At 45.6% G+C, this 27,156-nt stretch overlaps 1 protein-coding gene and 1 long non-coding RNA gene across 4 annotated transcripts; both read left to right on the top strand.

The window, feature by feature from the left end:
* The first annotated feature begins 4,997 nt into the window (after window positions 1–4,997).
* On the top strand, window positions 4,998–14,334 carry LOC109201208 (uncharacterized). Of its 2 annotated transcripts, XR_002061237.1 has the most exons (5): window positions 4,998–5,019; window positions 7,247–7,354; window positions 9,588–9,695; window positions 11,922–12,029; window positions 14,249–14,334. It is a non-coding gene; the product is annotated as an uncharacterized LOC109201208 (long non-coding RNA). The 2 variants fall into 2 exon arrangements; XR_002061236.2 differs by lacking the exon at window positions 4,998–5,019 and having other exon boundaries at window positions 7,226–7,354.
* A 2,249-nt stretch (window positions 14,335–16,583) lies between these two features.
* On the top strand, window positions 16,584–23,319 carry LOC109201209 (C-type lectin lectoxin-Lio3-like). Of its 2 annotated transcripts, none has more exons than XM_019356807.1 (3): window positions 16,584–16,683; window positions 21,157–21,264; window positions 22,190–23,319. In XM_019356807.1, exons 1-3 carry the CDS (start codon window positions 16,665–16,667, stop codon window positions 22,531–22,533), a joined length of 471 nt encoding a protein of 156 aa, XP_019212352.1. In that variant the 5' UTR covers window positions 16,584–16,664; the 3' UTR covers window positions 22,534–23,319. The 2 variants fall into 2 exon arrangements, with proteins under 2 accessions (XP_019212352.1, XP_019212351.1); XM_019356806.1 differs by having other exon boundaries at window positions 21,136–21,264.
* Window positions 23,320–27,156: the final 3,837 nt, after the last annotated feature.

Here is a 27,156-nt window from a genome sequence, read left to right as displayed (position 1 = left end):
GTCTTTATATCTTTAAGACATTCCTGCAGTTTAACTAATTGGTGTGTGTTTTCTGACTTCATGGATAAATAAAGTTGGGTGTCAACTGCTTAGCACATTGAAAAGTGTAGAAAGCAGTTTTGATTTATTTCGTTTGATGTTTTTTATAACAATTATGGTCCATTCCCATAAAATAATGTTGGATTCATGTTTTTCCATCCATCTGCTGACCTGCTGACAGGCCAAACAAATGAAACCTCAGCCTCAGAGTCAACAACTGTCACACTTTCAACTCCTCATACCTCCACTCCTGACACTAAATCATCCCAAATGACGTCTAAACAAGCAGGTGAGTTCTTTTCAATTCATTTCAATTCAATTTTACATATACAGCGACAAATCACAATGACAGTTGATGTAGGTATCTTAGTATCCCCTCGGCTTGCTACCTGTATCTTGGGTTTCTACCAGTGGACGAGAGGATTTGTTCCCTGCGCCTTTGAGTCAGGGAACGGGTCCTGACTGTCGTCTGCGCTTATGCACCCAGTGGCGGTTCAGAGTACCCAGGCTTCTTAGAGTCTCTGGGTGGGGTGCTGGAAGATGCTCCGTCTGGGGACTCTGTTGTCCTACTGGGAGACTTCAATGCTCATGTGGGCAACGACAGTGACACCTGGAGGGGTGTGATTGGGAGGAACGGCTCCCGGATCTGAACCCGAGCAGTGTTTTGTTGTTGGACTTCTGTGCAAACCACACTTTGGCCATAACGAACACCATGTTTGAACATAAAAATGTCCATAAGTGCACGTGGCACCAGGAGACTGTAGGCCGCAGGTAGATGATCGGTTTTGTAATCAATTCAATTTTATTTATACAGCACTAAATCACAACAACAATCACCTCGATGAGCTATATATTGTAAGGTAGAGCCTACAATAATACATACAGAGAAAAACCCAACAATCATATGACCCGCTACAAGTAATCACTTTGGCGACAGTGGGAAGGAAAAACTCCCTTATAACAGGAAGGAGAGACCATGGAAAAAGACTTTCGGACTGCCTTGAAGAGATTCTGGCAAACCATCAGGCGACTCAGGAGGGGAAAGTGGTGCTCTACCTGCACTGCGTATAGCGCAGGTGGAGCGATGCTGACTTCGACTGAGTAAATTGTCGGACGGGTTAAAGAAACACTTCAAGGACCTTCTTAATTCTACTGGCAGGTCTTCCGTGGAGGAAGCAGAGTCTGGGGATGTGGGGGATGACCCACCAATCTCCGGAGGCAAGATCACTGAGGTCTTTCAACAACTCCTTGGTTGCAGAGGCCCTGGGCTGGATGATGTCCGCCCTGAGTTCCTGAAGGCTCTGAACGTTTTAGGGCTGTTCTGGTTGACATGCCTCTACAACGTTGCGTGGTGATCAGGGGCGGTGCGTCTGGATTGGCAGACCGGGGTGCTGGTTCCCATCTTTAAGAAAGGGGATCGAAGGGTGTGTTCCAACTATAGCTGGATCACACTCCTCAGCCTCCCTGGGAAAGTCTATGCCGAGATACTGGAAAGGAGATTCCATCTGTTAGTCAAACCTCGGATACAAGAGCAACAATGCGGTTTTCATCATGGTAGTGAAACACTGAACCAGCTCTTTACCCTCTCAAGGATACTGGAGGGTGCATAGGAGTTTGCCCAACCAGTCTACATGTGCTTCGTGGACTTGGAGAAGGCATTGGACCACGTCCCTCAGAGTGTCCTGTGGGAGGTGTTCCGGCACGATGGGGTTTTTGGGCCATTGCTGTGGGCCATTTGATCCTTATACAACCCTTGCAAGAGCTTGGTCCGCAGAGCCGGCAATAAGTCGGACTCGTTCCCAGTGGGTGATGGGCTCCGCCAGGGCTACCCTTTGTCACCAATTCTGTTCATAATTTTTATGGACGGAATTTCTAGGCATAGCCAAGTGGTGGAAGGCTTTCACCTGGGTGGTCTCAGAATCTCATCTCTGCTTTTCGCGGATGATGCAGTTCTGTTGGCTTCATGGGGTGATGGCCTCCAGCTTGCACTGGAACAGTTCGCAGCCGAGTGTGAAGCAGTGGGAATGAGAATCAGAGCTTCCAAATTTGAGGCCATGGTCGTCAGCTGGAAAAGGGTGGAGTGCCCACTCCGGGTCAGGGATGAGTTTCTGCCCCAAGTGGAGGAGTTTGAAGGACATATCCTAGTCAAAAAATGACTCCTACATTCCTCATAGTGTTACTTGAGTCCACGGTAATTCCATCCAGAGTAAGTATGTGGTTGGATACCATATTTCTAAGACTTTTAGGTCCAAGTACAATAACTTCAGTTTTATCTGAATTTACAGGCAAAAAGTTAGAGGTCATCCAGGTCTTTATATCTTTAAGACATTCCTGCAGTTTAACTAATTGGTGTGTGTTTTCTGACTTCATGGATAAATAAAGTTGGGTGTCAACTGCTTAGCACATTGAAAAGTGTAGAAAGCAGTTTTGATTTATTTCGTTTGATGTTTTTTATAACAATTATGGTCCATTCCCATAAAATAATGTTGGATTCATGTTTTTCCATCCATCTGCTGACCTGCTGACAGGCCAAACAAATGAAACCTCAGCCTCAGAGTCAACAACTGTCACACTTTCAACTCCTCATACCTCCACTCCTGACACTAAATCATCCCAAATGACGTCTAAACAAGCAGGTGAGTTCTTTTCAATTCATTTCAATTCAATTTTACATATACAGCGACAAATCACAATGACAGTTGATGTAGGTATCTTAGTATCCCCTCGGCTTGCTACCTGTATCTTGGGTTTCTACCAGTGGACGAGAGGATTTGTTCCCTGCGCCTTTGAGTCAGGGAACGGGTCCTGACTGTCGTCTGCGCTTATGCACCCAGTGGCGGTTCAGAGTACCCAGGCTTCTTAGAGTCTCTGGGTGGGGTGCTGGAAGATGCTCCGTCTGGGGACTCTGTTGTCCTACTGGGAGACTTCAATGCTCATGTGGGCAACGACAGTGACACCTGGAGGGTGTGATTGGGAGGAACGGCTCCCGGATCTGAACCCGAGCAGTGTTTTGTTGTTGGACTTCTGTGCAAACCACACTTTGGCCATAACGAACACCATGTTTGAACATAAAAATGTCCATAAGTGCACGTGGCACCAGGAGACTGTAGGCCGCAGGTAGATGATCGGTTTTGTAATCAATTCAATTTTATTTATACAGCACCAAATCACAACAACAATCACCTCGATGAGCTATATATTGTAAGGTAGAGCCTACAATAATACATACAGAGAAAAACCCAACAATCATATGACCCGCTACAAGTAATCACTTTGGCGACAGTGGGAAGGAAAAACTCCCTTATAACAGGAAGGAGAGACCATGGAAAAAGACTTTCGGACTGCCTTGAAGAGATTCTGGCAAACCATCAGGCGACTCAGGAGGGGAAAGTGGTGCTCTACCTGCACTGCGTATAGCGCAGGTGGAGCGATGCTGACTTCGACTGAGTAAATTGTCGGACGGGTTAAAGAAACACTTCAAGGACCTTCTTAATTCTACTGGCAGGTCTTCCGTGGAGGAAGCAGAGTCTGGGGATGTGGGGGATGACCCACCAATCTCCGGAGGCAAGATCACTGAGGTCTTTCAACAACTCCTTGGTTGCAGAGGCCCTGGGCTGGATGATGTCCGCCCTGAGTTCCTGAAGGCTCTGAACGTTTTAGGGCTGTTCTGGTTGACATGCCTCTACAACGTTGCGTGGTGATCAGGGGCGGTGCGTCTGGATTGGCAGACCGGGGTGCTGGTTCCCATCTTTAAGAAAGGGGATCGAAGGGTGTGTTCCAACTATAGCTGGATCACACTCCTCAGCCTCCCTGGGAAAGTCTATGCCGAGATACTGGAAAGGAGATTCCATCTGTTAGTCAAACCTCGGATACAAGAGCAACAATGCGGTTTTCATCATGGTAGTGAAACACTGAACCAGCTCTTTACCCTCTCAAGGATACTGGAGGGTGCATAGGAGTTTGCCCAACCAGTCTACATGTGCTTCGTGGACTTGGAGAAGGCATTGGACCACGTCCCTCAGAGTGTCCTGTGGGAGGTGTTCCGGCACGATGGGGTTTTTGGGCCATTGCTGTGGGCCATTTGATCCTTATACAACCCTTGCAAGAGCTTGGTCCGCAGAGCCGGCAATAAGTCGGACTCGTTCCCAGTGGGTGATGGGCTCCGCCAGGGCTACCCTTTGTCACCAATTCTGTTCATAATTTTTATGGACGGAATTTCTAGGCATAGCCAAGTGGTGGAAGGCTTTCACCTGGGTGGTCTCAGAATCTCATCTCTGCTTTTCGCGGATGATGCAGTTCTGTTGGCTTCATGGGTGATGGCCTCCAGCTTGCACTGGAACAGTTCGCAGCCGAGTGTGAAGCAGTGGGAATGAGAATCAGAGCTTCCAAATTTGAGGCCATGGTCGTCAGCTGGAAAAGGGTGGAGTGCCCACTCCGGGTCAGGGATGAGTTTCTGCCCCAAGTGGAGGAGTTTGAAGGACATATCCTAGTCAAAAAATGACTCCTACATTCCTCATAGTGTTACTTGAGTCCACGGTAATTCCATCCAGAGTAAGTATGTGGTTGGATACCATATTTCTAAGACTTTTAGGTCCAAGTACAATAACTTCAGTTTTATCTGAATTTACAGGCAAAAAGTTAGAGGTCATCCAGGTCTTTATATCTTTAAGACATTCCTGCAGTTTAACTAATTGGTGTGTGTTTTCTGACTTCATGGATAAATAAAGTTGGGTGTCAACTGCTTAGCACATTGAAAAGTGTAGAAAGCAGTTTTGATTTATTTCGTTTGATGTTTTTTATAACAATTATGGTCCATTCCCATAAAATAATGTTGGATTCATGTTTTTCCATCCATCTGCTGACCTGCTGACAGGCCAAACAAATGAAACCTCAGCCTCAGAGTCAACAACTGTCACACTTTCAACTCCTCATACCTCCACTCCTGACACTAAATCATCCAAATGACGTCTAAACAAGCAGGTGAGTTCTTTTCAATTCATTTCAATTCAATTTTACATATACAGCGACAAATCACAATGACAGTTGATGTAGGTATCTTAGTATCCCCTCGGCTTGCTACCTGTATCTTGGGTTTCTACAGTGGACGAGAGGATTTGTTCCCTGCGCCTTTGAGTCAGGGAACGGGTCCTGACTGTCGTCTGCGCTTATGCACCCAGTGGCGGTTCAGAGTACCCAGGCTTCTTAGAGTCTCTGGGTGGGGTGCTGGAAGATGCTCCGTCTGGGGACTCTGTTGTCCTACTGGGAGACTTCAATGCTCATGTGGGCAACGACAGTGACACCTGGAGGGGTGTGATTGGAGGAACGGCTCCCGGATCTGAACCCGAGCAGTGTTTTGTTGTTGGACTTCTGTGCAAACCACACTTTGGCCATAACGAACACCATGTTTGAACATAAAATGTCCATAAGTGCACGTGGCACCAGGAGACTGTAGGCCGCAGGTAGATGATCGGTTTTGTAATCAATTCAATTTTATTTATACAGCACCAAATCACAACAACAATCACCTCGATGAGCTATATATTGTAAGGTAGAGCCTACAATAATACATACAGAGAAAACCCAACAATCATATGACCCGCTACGAGTAATCACTTTGGCGACAGTGGAAGGAAAAACTCCCTTATAACAGGAAGGAGAGACCGTGGAAAAGACTTTCGGACTGCCTTGAAGAGATTCTGGCAAACCATCAGGCGACTCAGGAGGGGAAAGTGGTGCTCTACCTGCACTGCGTATAGCGCAGGTGGAGCGATGCTGACTTCGACTGAGTAAATTGTCGGACGGGTTAAAGAAACACTTCAAGGACCTTCTTAATTCTACTGGCAGGTCTTCCGTGGAGGAAGCAGAGTCTGGGGATGTGGGGGATGACCCACCAATCTCCGGAGGCAAGATCACTGAGGTCTTTCAACAACTCCTTGGTTGCAGAGGCCCTGGGCTGGATGATGTCCGCCCTGAGTTCCTGAAGGCTCTGAACGTTTTAGGGCTGTTCTGGTTGACATGCCTCTACAACGTTGCGTGGTGATCAGGGGCGGTGCGTCTGGATTGGCAGACCGGGGTGCTGGTTCCCATCTTTAAGAAAGGGGATCGAAGGGTGTGTTCCAACTATAGTGGATCACACTCCTCAGCCTCCCTGGGAAAGTCTATGCCGAGATACTGGAAAGGAGATTCCATCTGTTAGTCAAACCTCGGATACAAGAGCAACAATGCGGTTTTCATCATGGTAGTGAAACACTGAACCAGCTCTTTACCCTCTCAAGGATACTGGAGGGTGCATAGGAGTTTGCCCAACCAGTCTACATGTGCTTCGTGGACTTGGAGAAGGCATTGGACCACGTCCCTCAGAGTGTCCTGTGGGAGGTGTTCCGGCACGATGGGGTTTTTGGGCCATTGCTGTGGGCCATTTGATCCTTATACAACCCTTGCAAGAGCTTGGTCCGCAGAGCCGGCAATAAGTCGGACTCGTTCCCAGTGGGTGATGGGCTCCGCCAGGGCTACCCTTTGTCACCAATTCTGTTCATAATTTTTATGGACGGAATTTCTAGGCATAGCCAAGTGGTGGAAGGCTTTCACCTGGGTGGTCTCAGAATCTCATCTCTGCTTTTCGCGGATGATGCAGTTCTGTTGGCTTCATGGGGTGATGGCCTCCAGCTTGCACTGGAACAGTTCGCAGCCGAGTGTGAAGCAGTGGGAATGAGAATCAGAGCTTCCAAATTTGAGGCCATGGTCGTCAGCTGGAAAAGGGTGGAGTGCCCACTCCGGGTCAGGGATGAGTTTCTGCCCAAGTGGAGGAGTTTGAAGGACATATCCTAGCAAAAATGACTCCTACATTCCTCATAGTGTTACTTGAGTCCACGGTAATTCCATCCAGAGTAAGTATGTGGTTGGATACCATATTTCTAAGACTTTTAGGTCCAAGTACAATAACTTCAGTTTTATCTGAATTTACAGGCAAAAGTTAGAGGTCATCCAGGTCTTTATATCTTTAAGACATTCCTGCAGTTTAACTAATTGGTGTGTGTTTTCTGACTTCATGGATAAATAAAGTTGGGTGTCAACTGCTTAGCACATTGAAAAGTGTAGAAAGCAGTTTTGATTTATTCGTTTGATGTTTTTTATAACAATTATGGTCCATTCCCATAAAATAATGTTGGATTCATGTTTTTCCATCCATCTGCTGACCTGCTGACAGGCCAAACAAATGAAACCTCAGCCTCAGAGTCAACAACTGTCACACTTTCAACTCCTCATACCTCCACTCCTGACACTAAATCATCCCAAATGACGTCTAAACAAGCAGGTGAGTTCTTTTCAATTCATTTCAATTCAATTTTACATATACAGCGACAAATCACAATGACAGTTGATGTAGGTATCTTAGTATCCCCTCGGCTTGCTACCTGTATCTTGGGTTTCTACCAGTGGACGAGAGGATTTGTTCCCTGCGCCTTTGAGTCAGGGAACGGGTCCTGACTGTCGTCTGCGCTTATGCACCCAGTGGCGGTTCAGAGTACCCAGGCTTCTTAGAGTCTCTGGGTGGGGTGCTGGAAGATGCTCCGTCTGGGGACTCTGTTGTCCTACTGGGAGACTTCAATGCTCATGTGGGCAACGACAGTGACACCTGGAGGGGTGTGATTGGGAGGAACGGCTCCCGGATCTGAACCCGAGCAGTGTTTTGTTGTTGGACTTCTGTGCAAACCACACTTTGGCCATAACGAACACCATGTTTGAACATAAAAATGTCCATAAGTGCACGTGGCACCAGGAGACTGTAGGCCGCAGGTAGATGATCGGTTTTGTAATCAATTCAATTTTATTTATACAGCACCAAATCACAACAACAATCACCTCGATGAGCTATATATTGTAAGGTAGAGCCTACAATAATACATACAGAGAAAAACCCAACAATCATATGACCCGCTACGAGTAATCACTTTGGCGACAGTGGGAAGGAAAAACTCCCTTATAACAGGAAGGAGAGACCGTGGAAAAAGACTTTCGGACTGCCTTGAAGAGATTCTGGCAAACCATCAGGCGACTCAGGAGGGGAAGTGGTGCTCTACCTGCACTGCGTATAGCGCAGGTGGAGCGATGCTGACTTCGACTGAGTAAATTGTCGGACGGGTTAAAGAAACACTTCAAGGACCTTCTTAATTCTACTGGCAGGTCTTCCGTGGAGGAAGCAGAGTCTGGGGATGTGGGGGATGACCCACCAATCTCCGGAGGCAAGATCACTGAGGTCTTTCACAACTCCTTGGTTGCAGAGGCCCTGGGCTGGATGATGTCCGCCCTGAGTTCCTGAAGGCTCTGAACGTTTTAGGGCTGTTCTGGTTGACATGCCTCTACAACGTTGCGTGGTGATCAGGGCGGTGCGTCTGGATTGGCAGACCGGGGTGCTGGTTCCATCTTTAAGAAAGGGGATCGAAGGGTGTGTTCCAACTATAGGTGGATCACACTCCTCAGCCTCCCTGGGAAAGTCTATGCCGAGATACTGGAAAGGAGATTCCATCTGTTAGTCAAACCTCGGATACAAGAGCAACAATGCGGTTTCATCATGGTAGTGAAACACTGAACCAGCTCTTTACCCTCTCAAGGATACTGGAGGGTGCATAGGAGTTTGCCCAACCAGTCTACATGTGCTTCGTGGACTTGGAGAAGGCATTGGACCACGTCCCTCAGAGTGTCCTGTGGGAGGTGTTCCGGCACGATGGGGTTTTTGGGCCATTGCTGTGGGCCATTTGATCCTTATACAACCCTTGCAAGAGCTTGGTCCGCAGAGCCGGCAATAAGTCGGACTCGTTCCCAGTGGGTGATGGGCTCCGCCAGGGCTACCCTTTGTCACCAATTCTGTTCATAATTTTTATGGACGGAATTTCTAGGCATAGCCAAGTGGTGGAAGGCTTTCACCTGGGTGGTCTCAGAATCTCATCTCTGCTTTTCGCGGATGATGCAGTTCTGTTGGCTTCATGGGGTGATGGCCTCCAGCTTGCACTGGAACAGTTCGCAGCCGAGTGTGAAGCAGTGGGAATGAGAATCAGAGCTTCCAAATTTGAGGCCATGGTCGTCAGCTGGAAAAGGGTGGAGTGCCCACTCCGGGTCAGGGATGAGTTTCTGCCCCAAGTGGAGGAGTTTGAAGGACATATCCTAGTCAAAAAATGACTCCTACATTCCTCATAGTGTTACTTGAGTCCACGGTAATTCCATCCAGAGTAAGTATGTGGTTGGATACCATATTTCTAAGACTTTTAGGTCCAAGTACAATAACTTCAGTTTTATCTGAATTTACAGGCAAAAGTTAGAGGTCATCCAGGTCTTTATATCTTTAAGACATTCCTGCAGTTTAACTAATTGGTGTGTGTTTTCTGACTTCATGGATAAATAAAGTTGGGTGTCAACTGCTTAGCACATTGAAAAGTGTAGAAAGCAGTTTTGATTTATTTCGTTTGATGTTTTTTATAACAATTATGGTCCATTCCCATAAAATAATGTTGGATTCATGTTTTTCCATCCATCTGCTGACCTGCTGACAGGCCAAACAAATGAAACCTCAGCCTCAGAGTCAACAACTGTCACACTTTCAACTCCTCATACCTCCACTCCTGACACTAAATCATCCCAAATGACGTCTAAACAAGCAGGTGAGTTCTTTCAATTCATTTCAATTCAATTTTACATATACAGCGACAAATCACAATGACAGTTGATGTAGGTATCTTAGTATCCCTCGGCTTGCTACCTGTATCTTGGGTTTCTACCAGTGGACGAGAGGATTTGTTCCCTGCGCCTTTGAGTCAGGGAACGGTCCTGACTGTCGTCTGCGCTTATGCACCCAGTGGCGGTTCAGAGTACCCAGGCTTCTTAGAGTCTCTGGGTGGGGTGCTGGAGATGCTCCGTCTGGGGACTCTGTTGTCCTACTGGGAGACTTCAATGCTCATGTGGGCAACGACAGTGACACCTGGAGGGGTGTGATTGGGAGGAACGGCTCCCGGATCTGAACCCGAGCAGTGTTTTGTTGTTGGACTTCTGTGCAAACCACACTTTGGCCATAACGAACACCATGTTTGAACATAAAAATGTCCATAAGTGCACGTGGCACCAGGAGACTGTAGGCCGCAGGTAGATGATCGGTTTTGTAATCAATTCAATTTTATTTATACAGCACCAAATCACAACAACAATCACTCGATGAGCTATATATTGTAAGGTAGAGCCTACAATAATACATACAGAGAAAAACCCAACAATCATATGACCCGCTACGAGTAATCACTTTGGCGACAGTGGGAAGGAAAAACTCCCTTATAACAGGAAGGAGAGACCGTGGAAAAAGACTTTCGGACTGCCTTGAAGAGATTCTGGCAAACCATCAGGCGACTCAGGAGGGGAAAGTGGTGCTCTACCTGCACTGCGTATAGCGCAGGTGGAGCGATGCTGACTTCGACTGAGTAAATTGTCGGACGGGTTAAAGAAACACTTCAAGGACCTTCTTAATTCTACTGGCAGGTCTTCCGTGGAGGAAGCAGAGTCTGGGATGTGGGGATGACCCACCAATCTCCGGAGGCAAGATCACTGAGGTCTTTCAACAACTCCTTGGTTGCAGAGGCCCTGGGCTGGATGATGTCCGCCCTGAGTTCCTGAAGGCTCTGAACGTTTTAGGGCTGTTCTGGTTGACATGCCTCTACAACGTTGCGTGGTGATCAGGGGCGGTGCGTCTGGATTGGCAGACCGGGGTGCTGGTTCCCATCTTTAAGAAAGGGGATCGAAGGGTGTGTTCCAACTATAGCTGGATCACACTCCTCAGCCTCCCTGGGAAAGTCTATGCCGAGATACTGGAAAGGAGATTCCATCTGTTAGTCAAACCTCGGATACAAGAGCAACAATGCGGTTTTCATCATGGTAGTGAAACACTGAACCAGCTCTTTACCCTCTCAAGGATACTGGAGGGTGCATAGGAGTTTGCCCAACCAGTCTACATGTGCTTCGTGGACTTGGAGAAGGCATTGGACCACGTCCCTCAGAGTGTCCTGTGGAGGTGTTCCGGCACGATGGGGTTTTTGGGCCATTGCTGTGGGCCATTTGATCCTTATACAACCTTGCAAGAGCTTGGTCCGCAGAGCCGGCAATAAGTCGGACTCGTTCCCAGTGGGTGATGGGCTCCGCCAGGGCTACCCTTTGTCACCAATTCTGTTCATAATTTTTATGGACGGAATTTCTAGGCATAGCCAAGTGGTGGAAGGCTTTCACCTGGGTGGTCTCAGAATCTCATCTCTGCTTTTCGCGGATGATGCAGTTCTGTTGGCTTCATGGGGTGATGGCCTCCAGCTTGCACTGGAACAGTTCGCAGCCGAGTGTGAAGCAGTGGGAATGAGAATCAGAGCTTCCAAATTTGAGGCCATGGTCGTCAGCTGGAAAAGGGTGGAGTGCCCACTCCGGGTCAGGGATGAGTTTCTGCCCCAAGTGGAGGAGTTTGAAGGACATATCCTAGTCAAAAAATGACTCCTACATTCCTCATAGTGTTACTTGAGTCCACGGTAATTCCATCCAGAGTAAGTATGTGTTGGATACCATATTTCTAAGACTTTTAGGTCAAGTACAATAACTTCAGTTTTATCTGAATTTACAGGCAAAAAGTTAGAGGTCATCCAGGTCTTTATATCTTTAAGACATTCCTGCAGTTTAACTAATTGGTGTGTGTTTCTGACTTCATGGATAAATAAAGTTGGGTGTCAACTGCTTAGCACATTGAAAAGTGTAGAAAGCAGTTTTGATTTATTTCGTTTGATGTTTTTTATAACAATTATGGTCCATTCCATAAAATAATGTTGGATTCATGTTTTTCCATCCATCTGCTGACCTGCTGACAGGCCAAACAAATGAAACCTCAGCCTCAGAGTCAACAACTGTCACACTTTCAACTCCTCATACCTCCACTCCTGACACTAAATCATCCCAAATGACGTCTAAACAAGCAGGTGAGTTCTTTTCAATTCATTTCAATTCAATTTTACATATACAGCGACAAATCACAATGACAGTTGATGTAGGTATCTTAGTATCCCCTCGGCTTGCTACCTGTATCTTGGGTTTCTACCAGTGGACGAGAGGATTTGTTCCTGCGCCTTTGAGTCAGGGAACGGGTCCTGACTGTCGTCTGCGCTTATGCACCAGTGGCGGTTCAGAGTACCCAGGCTTCTTAGAGTCTCTGGGTGGGTGCTGGAAGATGCTCCGTCTGGGGACTCTGTTGTCCTACTGGGAGACTTCAATGCTCATGTGGGCAACGACAGTGACACCTGGAGGGGTGTGATTGGGAGGAACGGCTCCCGGATCTGAACCCGAGCAGTGTTTTGTTGTGACTTCTGTGCAAACCACACTTTGGCCATAACGAACACCATGTTTGAACATAAAAATGTCCATAAGTGCACGTGGCACCAGGAGACTGTAGGCCGCAGGTAGATGATCGGTTTTGTAATCAATTCAATTTATTTATACAGCACCAAATCACAACAACAATCACCTCGATGAGCTATATATTGTAAGGTAGAGCCTACAATAATACATACAGAGAAAAACCCAACAATCATATGACCCGCTACGAGTAATCACTTTGGCGACAGTGGGAAGGAAAAACTCCCTTATAACAGAAGGAGAGACCGTGGAAAAAGACTTTCGGACTGCCTTGAAGAGATTCTGGCAAACCATCAGGCGACTCAGGAGGGAAAGTGGTGCTCTACCTGCACTGCGTATAGCGCAGGTGGAGCGATGCTGACTTCGACTGAGTAAATTGTCGGACGGGTTAAAGAAACACTTCAAGGACCTTCTTAATTCTACTGGCAGGTCTTCCGTGGAGGAAGCAGAGTCTGGGATGTGGGGATGACCCACCAATCTCCGGAGGCAAGATCACTGAGGTCTTTCAACAACTCCTTGGTTGCAGAGGCCCTGGGCTGGATGATGTCCGCCCTGAGTTCCTGAAGGCTCTGAACGTTAGGGCTGTTCTGGTTGACATGCCTCTACAACGTTGCGTGGTGATCAGGGGCGGTGCGTCTGGATTGGCAGACCGGGGTGCTGGTTCCCATCTTTAAGAAAGGGATCGAAGGGTGTGTTCCAACTATAGTGGATCACACTCCTCAGCCTCCCTGGGAAAGTCTATGCCGAGATACTGGAAAGGAGATTCCATCTGTTAGTCAAACCTCGGATACAAGAGCAACAATGCGGTTTTCATCATGGTAGTGAAACACTGAACCAGCTCTTTACCCTCTCAAGGATACTGGAGGGTGCATAGGAGTTTGCCCAACCAGTCTACATGTGCTTCGTGGACTTGGAGAAGGCATTGGACCACGTCCCTCAGAGTGTCCTGTGGGAGGTGTTCCGGCACGATGGGGTTTTTGGGCCATTGCTGTGGGCCATTTGATCCTTATACAACCCTTGCAAGAGCTTGGTCCGCAGAGCCGGCAATAAGTCGGACTCGTTCCCAGTGGGTGATGGGCTCCGCCAGGGCTACCCTTTGTCACCAATTCTGTTCATAATTTTATGGACGGAATTTCTAGGCATAGCCAAGTGGTGGAAGGCTTTCACCTGGGTGGTCTCAGAATCTCATCTCTGCTTTTCGCGGATGATGCAGTTCTGTTGGCTTCATGGGGTGATGGCCTCCAGCTTGCACTGGAACAGTTCGCAGCCGAGTGTGAAGCAGTGGGAATGAGAATCAGAGCTTCCAAATTTGAGGCCATGGTCGTCAGCTGGAAAAGGGTGGAGTGCCCACTCCGGGTCAGGGATGAGTTTCTGCCCCAAGTGAGGAGTTTGAAGGACATATCCTAGTCAAAAAATGACTCCTACATTCCTCATAGTGTTACTTGAGTCCACGGTAATTCCATCCAGAGTAAGTATGTGGTTGGATACCATATTTCTAAGACTTTTAGGTCCAAGTACAATAACTTCAGTTTTATCTGAATTACAGGCAAAAAGTTAGAGGTCATCCAGGTCTTTATATCTTTAAGACATTCCTGCAGTTTAACTAATTGTGTGTGTTTTCTGACTTCATGGATAAATAAAGTTGGGTGTCAACTGCTTAGCACATTGAAAAGTGTAGAAAGCAGTTTTGATTTATTTCGTTTGATGTTTTTTATAACAATTATGGTCCATTCCCATAAAATAATGTTGGATTCATGTTTTCCATCCATCTGCTGACCTGCTGCAGGCCAAACAAATGAAACCTCAGCCTCAGAGTCAACAACTGTCACACTTTCAACTCCTCATACCTCCACTCCTGACACTAATCATCCCAAATGACGTCTAAACAAGCAGGTGAGTTCTTTCAATTCATTTCAATTCAATTTTACATATACAGCGACAAATCACAATGACAGTTGATGTAGGTATCTTAGTATCCCCTCGGCTTGCTACCTGTATCTTGGGTTTCTACCAGTGGACGAGAGATTGTTCCTGCGCCTTTGAGTCAGGGAACGGGTCCTGACTGTCGTCTGCGCTTATGCACCCAGTGGCGGTTCAGAGTACCCAGGCTTCTTAGAGTCTCTGGTGGGGTGCTGAAGATGCTCCGTCTGGGGACTCTGTTGTCCTACTGGGAGACTTCAATGCTCATGTGGGCAACGACAGTGACACCTGGAGGGGTGTGATTGGGAGGAACGGCTCCCGGATCTGAACCCGAGCAGTGTTTTGTTGTTGGACTTCTGTGCAAACCACACTTTGGCCATAACGAACACCATGTTTGAACATAAAAATGTCCATAAGTGCACGTGGCACCAGGAGACTGTAGGCCGCAGGTAGATGATCGGTTTTGTAATCAATTCAATTTTATTTATACAGCACCAATCACAACAACAATCACCTCGATGAGCTATATATTGTAAGGTAGAGCCTACAATAATACATACAGAGAAAAACCCAACAATCATATGACCCGCTACGAGTAATCACTTTGGCGACAGTGGAAGGAAAAACTCCCTTAAACAGGAAGGAGAGACCGTGGAAAAGACTTTCGGACTGCCTTGAAGAGATTCTGGCAAACCATCAGGCGACTCAGGAGGGGAAAGTGGTGCTCTACCTGCACTGCGTATAGCGCAGGTGGAGCGATGCTGACTTCGACTGAGTAAATTGTCGGACGGGTTAAAGAAACACTTCAAGGACCTTCTTAATTCTACTGGCAGGTCTTCCGTGAGGAGCAGAGTCTGGGATGTGGGGGATGACCCACCAATCTCCGGAGGCAAGATCACTGAGGTCTTTCAACAACTCCTTGGTTGCAGAGGCCCTGGGCTGGATGATGTCCGCCCTGAGTTCCTGAAGGCTCTGAACGTTTTAGGGCTGTTCTGGTTGACATGCCTCTACAACGTTGCGTGGTGATCAGGGGCGGTGCGTCTGGATTGGCAGACCGGGGTGCTGGTTCCCATCTTTAAGAAAGGGATCGAAGGGTGTGTTCCAACTATAGCTGGATCACACTCCTCAGCCTCCTGGGAAAGTCTATGCCGAGATACTGGAAAGGAGATTCCATCTGTTAGTCAAACCTCGGATACAAGAGCAACAATGCGGTTTTCATCATGGTAGTGAAACACTGAACCAGCTCTTTACCCTCTCAAGGATACTGGAGGGTGCATAGGAGTTTGCCCAACCAGTCTACATGTGCTTCGTGGACTTGGAGAAGGCATTGGACCACGTCCCTCAGAGTGTCCTGTGGGAGGTGTTCCGGCACGATGGGGTTTTTGGGCCATTGCTGTGGGCCATTTGATCCTTATACAACCCTTGCAAGAGCTTGGTCCGCAGAGCCGGCAATAAGTCGGACTCGTTCCCAGTGGGTGATGGGCTCCGCCAGGGCTACCCTTTGTCACCAATTCTGTTCATAATTTTTATGGACGGAATTTCTAGGCATAGCCAGTGGTGGAAGGCTTTCACCTGGGTGGTCTCAGAATCTCATCTCTGCTTTTCGCGGATGATGCAGTTCTGTTGGCTTCATGGGTGATGGCCTCCAGCTTGCACTGGAACAGTTCGCAGCCGAGTGTGAAGCAGTGGGAATGAGAATCAGAGCTTCCAAATTTGAGGCCATGGTCGTCAGCTGGAAAAGGGTGGAGTGCCCACTCCGGGTCAGGGATGAGTTTCTGCCCCAAGTGGAGGAGTTTGAAGGACATATCCTAGTCAAAAAATGACTCCTACATTCCTCATAGTGTTACTTGAGTCCACGGTAATTCCATCCAGAGTAAGTATGTGGTTGGATACCATATTTCTAAGACTTTTAGGTCCAAGTACAATAACTTCAGTTTTATCTGAATTTACAGGCAAAAAGTTAGAGGTCATCCAGGTCTTTATATCTTTAAGACATTCCTGCAGTTTAACTAATTGGTGTGTGTTTTCTGACTTCATGGATAAATAAAGTTGGGTGTCAACTGCTTAGCACATTGAAAAGTGTAGAAAGCAGTTTTGATTTATTTCGTTTGATGTTTTTTATACAATTATGGTCCATTCCCATAAAATAATGTTGGATTCATGTTTTTCCATCCATCTGCTGACCTGCTGGCAGGCAAACAAATGAAACCTCAGCCTCAGAGTCAACAACTGTCACACTTTCAACTCCTCATACCTCCACTCCTGACACTAAATCATCCCAAATGACGTCTAAACAAGCAGGTGAGTTCTTTTCAATTCATTTCAATTCAATTTTACATATACAGCGACAAATCACAATGACAGTTGATGTAGGTATCTTAGTATCCCCTCGGCTTGCTACCTGTATCTTGGGTTTCTACCAGTGGACGAGAGGATTTGTTCCCTGCGCCTTTGAGTCAGGGAACGGGTCCTGACTGTCGTCTGCGCTTATGCACCCAGTGGCGGTTCAGATACCCAGGCTTCTTAGTGTCTCTGGGTGGGGTGCTGGAAGATGCTCCGTCTGGGGACTCTGTTGTCCTACTGGGAGACTTCAATGCTCATGTGGGCAACGACAGTGACACTGGAGGGTGTGATTGGAGGAACGGCTCCCGGATCTGAACCCGAGCAGTGTTTTGTTGTTGGACTTCTGTGCAAACCACACTTTGGCCATAACGAACACCATGTTTGAACATAAAAATGTCCATAAGTGCACGTGGCACCAGGAGACTGTAGGCCGCAGGTAGATGATCGGTTTTGTAATCAATTCAATTTTATTTATACAGCACCAAATCACAACAACAATCACCTCGATGAGCTATATATTGTAAGGTAGAGCCTACAATAATACATACAGAGAAAAACCCAACAATCATATGACCCGCTACGAGTAATCACTTTGGCGACAGTGGGAAGGAAAAACTCCCTTATAACAGGAAGGAGAGACCGTGGAAAAAGACTTTCGGACTGCCTTGAAGAGATTCTGGCAAACCATCAGGCGACTCAGGAGGGGAAAGTGGTGCTCTACCTGCACTGCGTATAGCGCAGGTGGAGCGATGCTGACTTCGACTGAGTAAATTGTCGACGGGTTAAAGAAACACTTCAAGGACCTTCTTAATTCTACTGGCAGGTCTTCCGTGGAGGAAGCAGAGTCTGGGGATGTGGGGATGACCCACCAATCTCCGGAGGCAAGATCACTGAGGTCTTCACAACTCCTTGGTTGCAGAGGCCCTGGGCTGGATGATGCCGCCTGAGTTCCTGAAGGCTGAACGTTTTAGGGCTGTTCTGGTTGACATGCCTCTACAACGTTGCGTGGTGATCAGGGGCGGGCGTCTGGATTGGCAGACCGGGGTGCTGGTTCCATCTTTAAGAAAGGGGATCGAAGGTGTGTTCCAACTATAGCTGGATCACACTCCTCAGCCTCCCTGGGAAAGTCTATGCCGAGATACTGGAAAGGAGATTCCATCTGTTAGTCAAACCTCGGATACAAGAGCAACAATGCGGTTTTCATCATGGTAGTGAAACACTGAACCAGCTCTTTACCTCTCAAGGATACTGGAGGGTGCATAGGAGTTTGCCCAACCAGTCTACATGTGCTTCGTGGACTTGGAGAAGGCATTGGACCACGTCCCTCAGAGTGTCCTGTGGGAGGTGTTCCGGCACGATGGGGTTTTTGGGCCATTGCTGTGGGCCATTTGATCCTTATACAACCCTTGCAAGAGCTTGGTCCGCAGAGCCGGCAATAAGTCGGACTCGTTCCCAGTGGGTGATGGGCTCCGCCAGGGCTACCCTTTGTCACCAATTCTGTTCATAATTTTTATGGACGGAATTTCTAGGCATAGCCAAGTGGTGGAAGGCTTTCACCTGGGTGGTCTCAGAATCTCATCTCTGCTTTTCGCGGATGATGCAGTTCTGTTGGCTTCATGGGGTGATGGCCTCCAGCTTGCACTGGAACAGTTCGCAGCCGAGTGTGAAGCAGTGGGAATGAGAATCAGAGCTTCCAAATTTGAGGCCATGGTCGTCAGCTGGAAAAGGTGGAGTGCCCACTCCGGGTCAGGATGAGTTTCTGCCCCAAGTGGAGGAGTTTGAAGGACATATCTATAAAAAATGACTCCGGAATCCTAGGTATATTCCATCCACAGAGTAAGTATGTGGTGGATACCATATTCTAAGACTTTAGGTCCAAGTACAATAACTTCAGTTTATCTGAATTTCAGGCAAAAGTTAAGGTCATCCAGGTCTTTATATCTTAAGACATTCTGCAGTTTAACTATTGGTGTGTTTTCTGACTTCATGGATAATAAAGTTGGGTGTCAACTGCTTAGACATTGAAAAGTGTAGAAGCAGTTTGATTATTTCGTTTGATGTTTTTTATAACAATTATGTCCTTCCCATAAAATAATGTTGGTTCATGTTTTTCCATCCATCTGCTGACCTGCTGGCAGGCCAAACAAATGAAACCTCAGCCTCGAGTCAACAACTGTCACACTTTCAACTCCTCATACCTCTCACTAAATCCATGTCTACAATATTTTTCCATCATAACAGCGGTAAACACACAAATCACAATGACAGTTGATGTAGGTATCTTAGTATCCCTCGGCTTGCTACCTGTACTTGGGTTCTACCAGTGGACGAGAGGATTTGTTCCCTGCGCCTTTGAGTCAGGGAACGGGTCCTGACTGTCGTCTGCGCTATGCACCCAGTGGCGGTTCAGAGTACCCAGGCTTCTTAGGTCTCTGGGTGGGGTGCTGGAAGATGCTCCGTCTGGGACTCTGTTGTCCTACTGGGAGACTTCATGCTCATGTGGGCAACGACAGTGACACCTGGAGGGGTGTGATTGGGAGGAACGGCTCCCGGATCTGAACCCGAGCAGTGTTTTTGTTGGACTTCTGTGCAACCACACTTTGGCCATACGAACACCATGTTTGAACATAAAATGTCCATAAGTGCACGTGGCACCAGGAGACTGTAGGCCGCAGGTAGATGATCGGTTTTGTAATCAATTCAATTTTATTTATACAGCACCAAATCACAACAACAATCACCTCGATGAGCTATATATTGTAAGGTAGAGCCTACAATAATACATACAGAGAAAACCCAACAATCATATGACCCGCTACGAGTAATCACTTTGGCGACAGTGGGAAGGAAAAACTCCCTTATAACAGGAAGGAGAGACCGTGGAAAAAGACTTTCGGACTGCCTTGAAGAGATTCTGGCAAACCATCAGGCGACTCAGGAGGGGAAAGTGGTGCTCTACCTGCACTGCGTATAGCGCAGGTGGAGCGATGCTGACTTCGACTGAGTAAATTGTCGGACGGGTTAAAGAAACACTTCAAGGACCTTCTTAATTCTACTGGCAGGTCTTCCGTGGAGGAAGCAGAGTCTGGGGATGTGGGGGATGACCCACCAATCTCCGGAGGCAAGATCACTGAGGTCTTTCAACAACTCCTTGGTTGCAGAGGCCCTGGGCTGGATGATGTCCGCCCTGAGTTCCTGAAGGCTCTGAACGTTTTAGGGCTGTTCTGGTTGACATGCCTCTACAACGTTGCGTGGTGATCAGGGGCGGTGCGTCTGGATTGGCAGACCGGGGTGCTGGTTCCCATCTTTAAGAAAGGGGATCGAAGGGTGTGTTCCAACTATAGCTGGATCACACTCCTCAGCCTCCCTGGGAAAGTCTATGCCGAGATACTGGAAAGGAGATTCCATCTGTTAGTCAAACCTCGGATACAAGAGCAACAATGCGGTTTTCATCATGGTAGTGAAACACTGAACCAGCTCTTTACCCTCTCAAGGATACTGGAGGGTGCATAGGAGTTTGCCCAACCAGTCTACATGTGCTTCGTGGACTTGGAGAAGGCATTGGACCACGTCCCTCAGAGTGTCCTGTGGGAGGTGTTCCGGCACGATGGGGTTTTTGGGCCATTGCTGTGGGCCATTTGATCCTTATACAACCCTTGCAAGAGCTTGGTCCGCAGAGCCGGCAATAAGTCGGACTCGTTCCCAGTGGGTGATGGGCTCCGCCAGGGCTACCCTTTGTCACCAATTCTGTTCATAATTTTTATGGACGGAATTTCTAGGCATAGCCAAGTGGTGGAAGGCTTTCACCTGGGTGGTCTCAGAATCTCATCTCTGCTTTTCGCGGATGATGCAGTTCTGTTGGCTTCATGGGGTGATGGCCTCCAGCTTGCACTGGAACAGTTCTCAGCCGAGTGTGAAGCAGTGGGAATGAGAATCAGAGCTTCCAAATTTGAGGCCATGGTCGTCAGCTGGAAAAGGGTGGAGTGCCCACTCCGGGTCAGGGATGAGTTTCTGCCCCAAGTGGAGGAGTTTGAAGGACATATCCTAGTCAAAAAATGACTCCTACATTCCTCATAGTGTTACTTGAGTCCACGGTAATTCCATCCAGAGTAAGTATGTGGTTGGATACCATATTTCTAAGACTTTTAGGTCCAAGTACAATAACTTCAGTTTTATCTGAATTTACAGGCAAAAAGTTAGAGGTCATCCAGGTCTTTATATCTTTAAGACATTCCTGCAGTTTAACTAATTGGTGTGTGTTTTCTGACTTCATGGATAAATAAAGTTGGGTGTCAACTGCTTAGCACATTGAAAAGTGTAGAAAGCAGTTTTGATTTATTTCGTTTGATGTTTTTTATAACAATTATGGTCCATTCCCATAAAATAATGTTGGATTCATGTTTTTCCATCCATCTGCTGACCTGCTGACAGGCCAAACAAATGAAACCTCAGCCTCAGAGTCAACAACTGTCACACTTTCAACTCCTCATACCTCCACTCCTGACACTAAATCATCCCAAATGACGTCTAAACAAGCAGGTGAGTTCTTTTCAATTCATTTCAATTCAATTTTACATATACAGCGACAAATCACAATGACAGTTGATGTAGGTATCTTAGTATCCCCTCGGCTTGCTACCTGTATCTTGGGTTTCTACCAGTGGACGAGAGGATTTGTTCCCTGCGCCTTTGAGTCAGGGAACGGGTCCTGACTGTCGTCTGCGCTTATGCACCCAGTGGCGGTTCAGAGTACCCAGGCTTCTTAGAGTCTCTGGGTGGGGTGCTGGAAGATGCTCCGTCTGGGGACTCTGTTGTCCTACTGGGAGACTTCAATGCTCATGTGGGCAACGACAGTGACACCTGGAGGGGTGTGATTGGGAGGAACGACTCCCGGATCTGAACCCGAGCAGTGTTTTGTTGTTGGACTTCTGTGCAAACCACACTTTGGCCATAACGAACACCATGTTTGAACATAAAAATGTCCATAAGTGCACGTGGCACCAGGAGACTCTAGGCCGCAGGTAGATGATCGGTTTTGTAATCAATTCAGTTTTATTTATACAGCACCAAATCACAACAACAATCACCTCGATGTGCTATATATTGTAAGGTAGAGCCTACAATAATACATACAGAGAAAAACCCAACAATCATATGACCCGCTACGAGTAATCACTTTGGCTGCTCACTTCAACTGAGTAAATCATCGGACAATGGAAGGAACACTTCAAGGACATCCTTAATCCCACTGGCAGGTCTTCCACGGAGGAAACAGAGTCTGGGGATGTGGGGGATGACCCTCCAATCTCCGGAGGCGAGAACAATGAGGCCTTTAAACAACTCCTTGGTGACATATTTGCCTCAGTCATGAAAAGTATTGCTGAACATAGATTACTCTCTGTGTAATTAGTACTGCTATTTAAAACATTTACTGGACGTTAACTGTAGTGTCTGTTAATGGCAGGTATGATCCTGATCAAAGAGAACAAGACCTGGGAGGACGCCTTAAATTACTGCAGAGTGAATCACACTGACCTGGTTTCCATCACCAGCGCTGAAGTAAAGACCAGCGTCAACTCCTTAGCAGTGAATGCTTCGACGCCTTACGTTTGGCTGGGTCTGCGCTACTCCTGCACCCTGGGTTTGTGGTTCTGGGTCAATGATCAGATTATGTGCTTTAACTGGGCCTCCACAGGAACGACTATGAACTCTGACATGTTTGGAGCCATGGACACGAGCAGAGAGCACAATTATAAGGGCTTTAATCACAGCAAGACTAAGAGGTTTAATTTTATTTGTTCTACATAGTAGGTTTTAAACCTAACGAGAGAAAGTGGTGCTCTCTAAAGACATCTCGGCTCTGTCTCCTTTTCCAGAGTCACAGGAACATATTCATTAGTTTCTTCCTTATTGCTGGATTATTATTATTTTCACAATGATGATTTTTGGGGGGATAAGGTTAGGTTACTCTTTCCTGTTTATAAAATTTGTGTGTTCTTTTCTGTATTCATGCAAGAATTTTAAAAATATGTTTGTTATCAAAGTGTTTTCATTTTTATTCATTTTGAATGTTTTAAAGATTAATTTTAGCATTTATTCGATAAGAGCAGGGGAAGACAGGCAGCATAGGGCCAAGGGTCAGATTCAAACCCGGATTAACTGCAGAGCACTGTTTGTCTTTATATCAATATTTCTTCCACATACAAACCAATATATACCCAAACACATGCATGTAATACAAAACACTGTAAAGCTCTTTTCCCCACAAATGGAAATCAGACTGATTATGTTGCGTCACGCTTCACATGTTTCCATGTGTGTTTCTTTTGTAAACAGAGGTTTGTACTGGTGTTAGCATTGAGTTCATTTTAGGCACATGTTAAATTGACAAATTGTCAGAAACTAGAAGATGTTACCTTTCCAAATAAGTCATACATACATTATTTTTTAACTTAAAAGCTACAAAAACTAAATTACACCCTAACAATAAACCCAGATATGGCTTAATGGTTATACCTCCCTGAGCCTGGTTCTGCTGCAGGTTTCTTCCTGTTAAAACGGAATTTTTCCTTCCCAGCAGTGGTGCAACGGATCACGGTTGATCTGTAATCCGAACCGATCCCACTCCACGGTTCGGGACGCACATGATCCGAAGATTCGAAAAAGAAGGAAAAAAAGTATGTGTATGGTGCGCGTGGTCAGTCTGTCAAGCGATAGTTATGGCCAGCGCTAGCGGTCCAAGGGGATGAGCAGAGGAGTTTGCGGCATTTAAGCAGCCCTTTGGTGCCCAATCCGATCGGGCTAAAGCTATTACAAAAGCTACTGGGGTGTTTAGCTGCAGATGGGAGGCCGTATTCCGTTGTGCAAAACAAGGGGTTTAAACTATGATGAACGTGCTTGAGCCCCGCTATGATATCCTGCTGCGCGTCCACTTCAGTGACAAGATCGTACCCAGGCATGTATGAGCAGGAAAAGTTTTAAGTTATGGCTGAACTGTCCCAGGCATCTTCTGTTGCCCAACTACAAATGGGTGGAGCTCCAGGTCAACGGAAAGCTACGTGACCGTGACCGCTCGTTATATCACAGCGGTGGTAGATACAAAGCCCTGTACTGCACCTTAATTTGTTTTTATATAATAATAATATTACATATATATATATATATATATATATATATATATATATATATATAATATATATATATATATAATATATATATATATATATAATGAGTCTTGAGTTGAATGTTTTTAATAGGCAAAAAATACTTGAATAAGTTAATAAGTAAATGTTAAAATTTTTTCTTTTTTTTCTTTTTTGCTGATCCGAAAATTGATGTGATCTGTGATGTGTGACTCCGATCCGAACCGTGAGATTTTTGATCCGTTGCACCACTACTTCCCACTGTCGCCAAAGTGCTTGTTCATAGGGGGTCATATGATTGTTGGGTTTTTCTCTGTATGTATTATTGTAGCGTCTACCTTATAATATAAAGCTCCTTGAGGCGACTGTTGTGATTTGGTGCTGTATAAATAAAACTGAATTGAATTGAACCTTTACAGTCTGATGAATGAGTCTCTCCTCCTCAGTCTCTCAGTCCTTCAGTTCACACAAACACACAAACCTGGGGACTCTCAGTTTAGCCTGGAAAATGGTTAGCCACACAGGACACAATTACTGGGGTTCTTAATGTGCCGTTTTAATTTTCAGTGATGACTGAATAAACAAAAATGTCCTTTGACCTTTACTTTTGCCAAACAGCAGCCATATAGACTTGTACTGAACGTTGACAGCATGAAAGGTAACGTGGCAAAGTAACAGAATAAATGATAAATAAAAAGATGTACAGTACGAGGAATAAAGGAAATGAAATAAAATACAAAACCCAAAAATACGGCAGTGGCCTCTGTCTGTGCAGAACAAAATACAAAGAGCTAAATTATACAAGGCTCCTTTAAAAAATGTGGAAGTGTTACATACATTTTCTATAAACACTTAAATTCCACAGCAATCTTAGCTCACTTGGGATACTGGAGCACGCAGACAATCTCGCAACTTATCCCTTACATGCAGAAAATGGCCGCCCCGCGCCACACATACAGGTCCTTTGCATCACCCATTTCAGAAATACATCATCTTGTTAAAATACTGACTATTTACCACTGCATTACAATTATACCAATATGTTTCAATGAGTTATGTGCATATTTAACAATTCCTTACCAACAATTTAACTTCTTCACAACAATCCCGTTCCACATCCACACATAAAAGTAAACAGGAAGACCCAAGAGGCATTTCTTGCTAAGTTTAGTGGGAAAACTGCAGTTAACCCTTAAGCACCTCCACCCCCGGTGACTACAATATGCAACAAAATGAACCAATCAAATTAACAACTTGAAGTGCACCCAACATGCAGATAACAAAAGAAATAGCACAAGCAATAACATTAAATTACTCAATAACATTGTTGTCTTAACATACATGGAAACAAGGAAACGAACATTTTAGGACCCCTTTTTGAACCTTAAATGGATAGTTGGTTAACTGAATTGGAAAATATTATTATTAGTTTTCCACTCGGCTACATTACTGACAGCTCTTTATGGAGTTTAAATAAAATCATGAGTAACGTGACAGCTTTCTGTCCACATATCTACATATGCACACTGCATTAAGCATTTCCTGTTCCTTTCTATATTACCTTTATAATAAATGTCTGATGGGTACAAAAAGCTGTTATGTGATGATGAGTTGAACCCGGAGGTGGACAGAGTTTTTTTTTTCACAGTTTTTCACTGATACATACAAACAAGGAAATAGATTTCCCTGTCTTCTTTTCTTCTTCCTGTTGCATTATGTAAATGATATCCGTCAAAATTCCCCCAGTTACTCTTTCAGTGAGAAATATTTGAATCCTCTGTCTTTCAATATTCACATCCTGATCTGTGCAAAGTAAGATCTTTGAGTTCATCTGAAAGGCAGTCACGAACACATCGAGGAGAGACATCAAGGAGAAATTACGTGATTTTGAACTCCATTATGTGATTTCATGTTGGTGGAGTTCCTCCAAATCTTTATTTGAATCATGTTTTAATAGCTTAAATAATCTAAACTGGGTTACAGCTAACTGTGTGTGCTGTGTAGGGCTGTCAGCAGATCAGAGTCTGACTTTATGAGGATTGACGTAAATTTTCCTTGTAATTTGTTACATAAGTAGAATGTGAAATTGAAAATAATCTCAAATTAAACATACTTGATTGCCATGGTTTCATCTTATACCACACAGGATATAACAGATATTAATTATTAATTATATGAATACATAAACTCCGGATTTTCTATTTTTCAGCTGCATTTTAATTAAAGTTATCGCTTATACAGACAACAGAGGCTGAATTTTGGGAGCGACTGTGGCTAAAAGTTTCATCTGAAACACTTTCAGTCATAGCGCGCCATCTGCTGCGACTGGTTGGGGTGAGAGAAGGAAGACATGATAAAGACATGCTGTGGAAGAGAGACAGAATTTAATAACAAGTACGATTCAGTGCAGAGAGGTCTATTAACACATAGTGAGTGAAGAAGAAACACCCAGTGCATCATGGTATTTGGGGGTTGTTCTTGATAAGGCTCTGTCCTTTGAGTCACATCTTGCTGCTACAGTGAAAAAGGTTCAACAAAGACTGTACTTTTTAAGGAGGTTGAGAGGTTTTAATGTTTCATCTGAAATGATGACTCTTTTTTATAAAAGTTTTATTGAATCTGTTTTAATCTTCTGTATCTGCCTGGTACGGTAATATGTCCTTGAATAATAAGACCAGACTTAGCAACCTGGTTAAAGTGGCTGGTCAGATTTCAGGGAGGTCTCGGGTCCAGCTTGTGGACTTTTATAACAGGCAGGTGCTGAGGAAGGCGACCTCTGTCTTGTTGTGTTCACATCATCCTCTCTTTAATGATTTTCAACTGTTTCCATCAGGTCGTCGTTATAAAGTGCCTGCAGTGAAGACAAAGAGACATAGATTGTCTTTTGTACCTACTGCTATTATCATGGTTAATAACACTAAACCATAGGTGTTGTTGCACACTGCACTTTTTGATGATGAAATTTAGGTTGTTTTCTCAGGGCTTATATTATTTTTTTGTGTGTATGTGATGTGTTTGTTTGTTTGATTGATTGTTTTTTATATTTCTGTATGGACATACTGCAAATCAATTTCCTGTTAGGGACAATAAAGTTACCATTGATTGACCATTGATGGGAATCCCCCAGCAGCCTACACCTATTGCAGCATAACTAAGGGAGGATTCAGGGTCACCTGGTCCAGCCCTAACTATATGCTTTAGCAAAAAGGAAAGTTTGAAGCCTAATCTTGAAAGTAGAGATAGTGTCTGTCTCCTGAATCCAAACTGGAAGCTGGTTCCACAGAAGAGG

The sequence above is a fragment of the Oreochromis niloticus genome, linkage group LG5 (genome assembly GCF_001858045.2).
Source record: "Oreochromis niloticus isolate F11D_XX linkage group LG5, O_niloticus_UMD_NMBU, whole genome shotgun sequence".
Classification (NCBI taxonomy): domain Eukaryota; kingdom Metazoa; phylum Chordata; class Actinopteri; order Cichliformes; family Cichlidae; genus Oreochromis; species Oreochromis niloticus.
The sequence above is the reverse complement of the archived record's forward strand: the minus strand, read 5'-3'. Positions and strand labels throughout refer to the sequence as shown.

Bases quoted from the DNA above. Each gene is read 5' to 3' on its own strand.
- LOC109201209 (XM_019356806.1), top strand. The intron at 21,265-22,189 runs GTGAGTTCTTTT...TGTTAATGGCAG, and splicing joins AATGACGTCTAAACAAGCAG to GTATGATCCTGATCAAAGAG.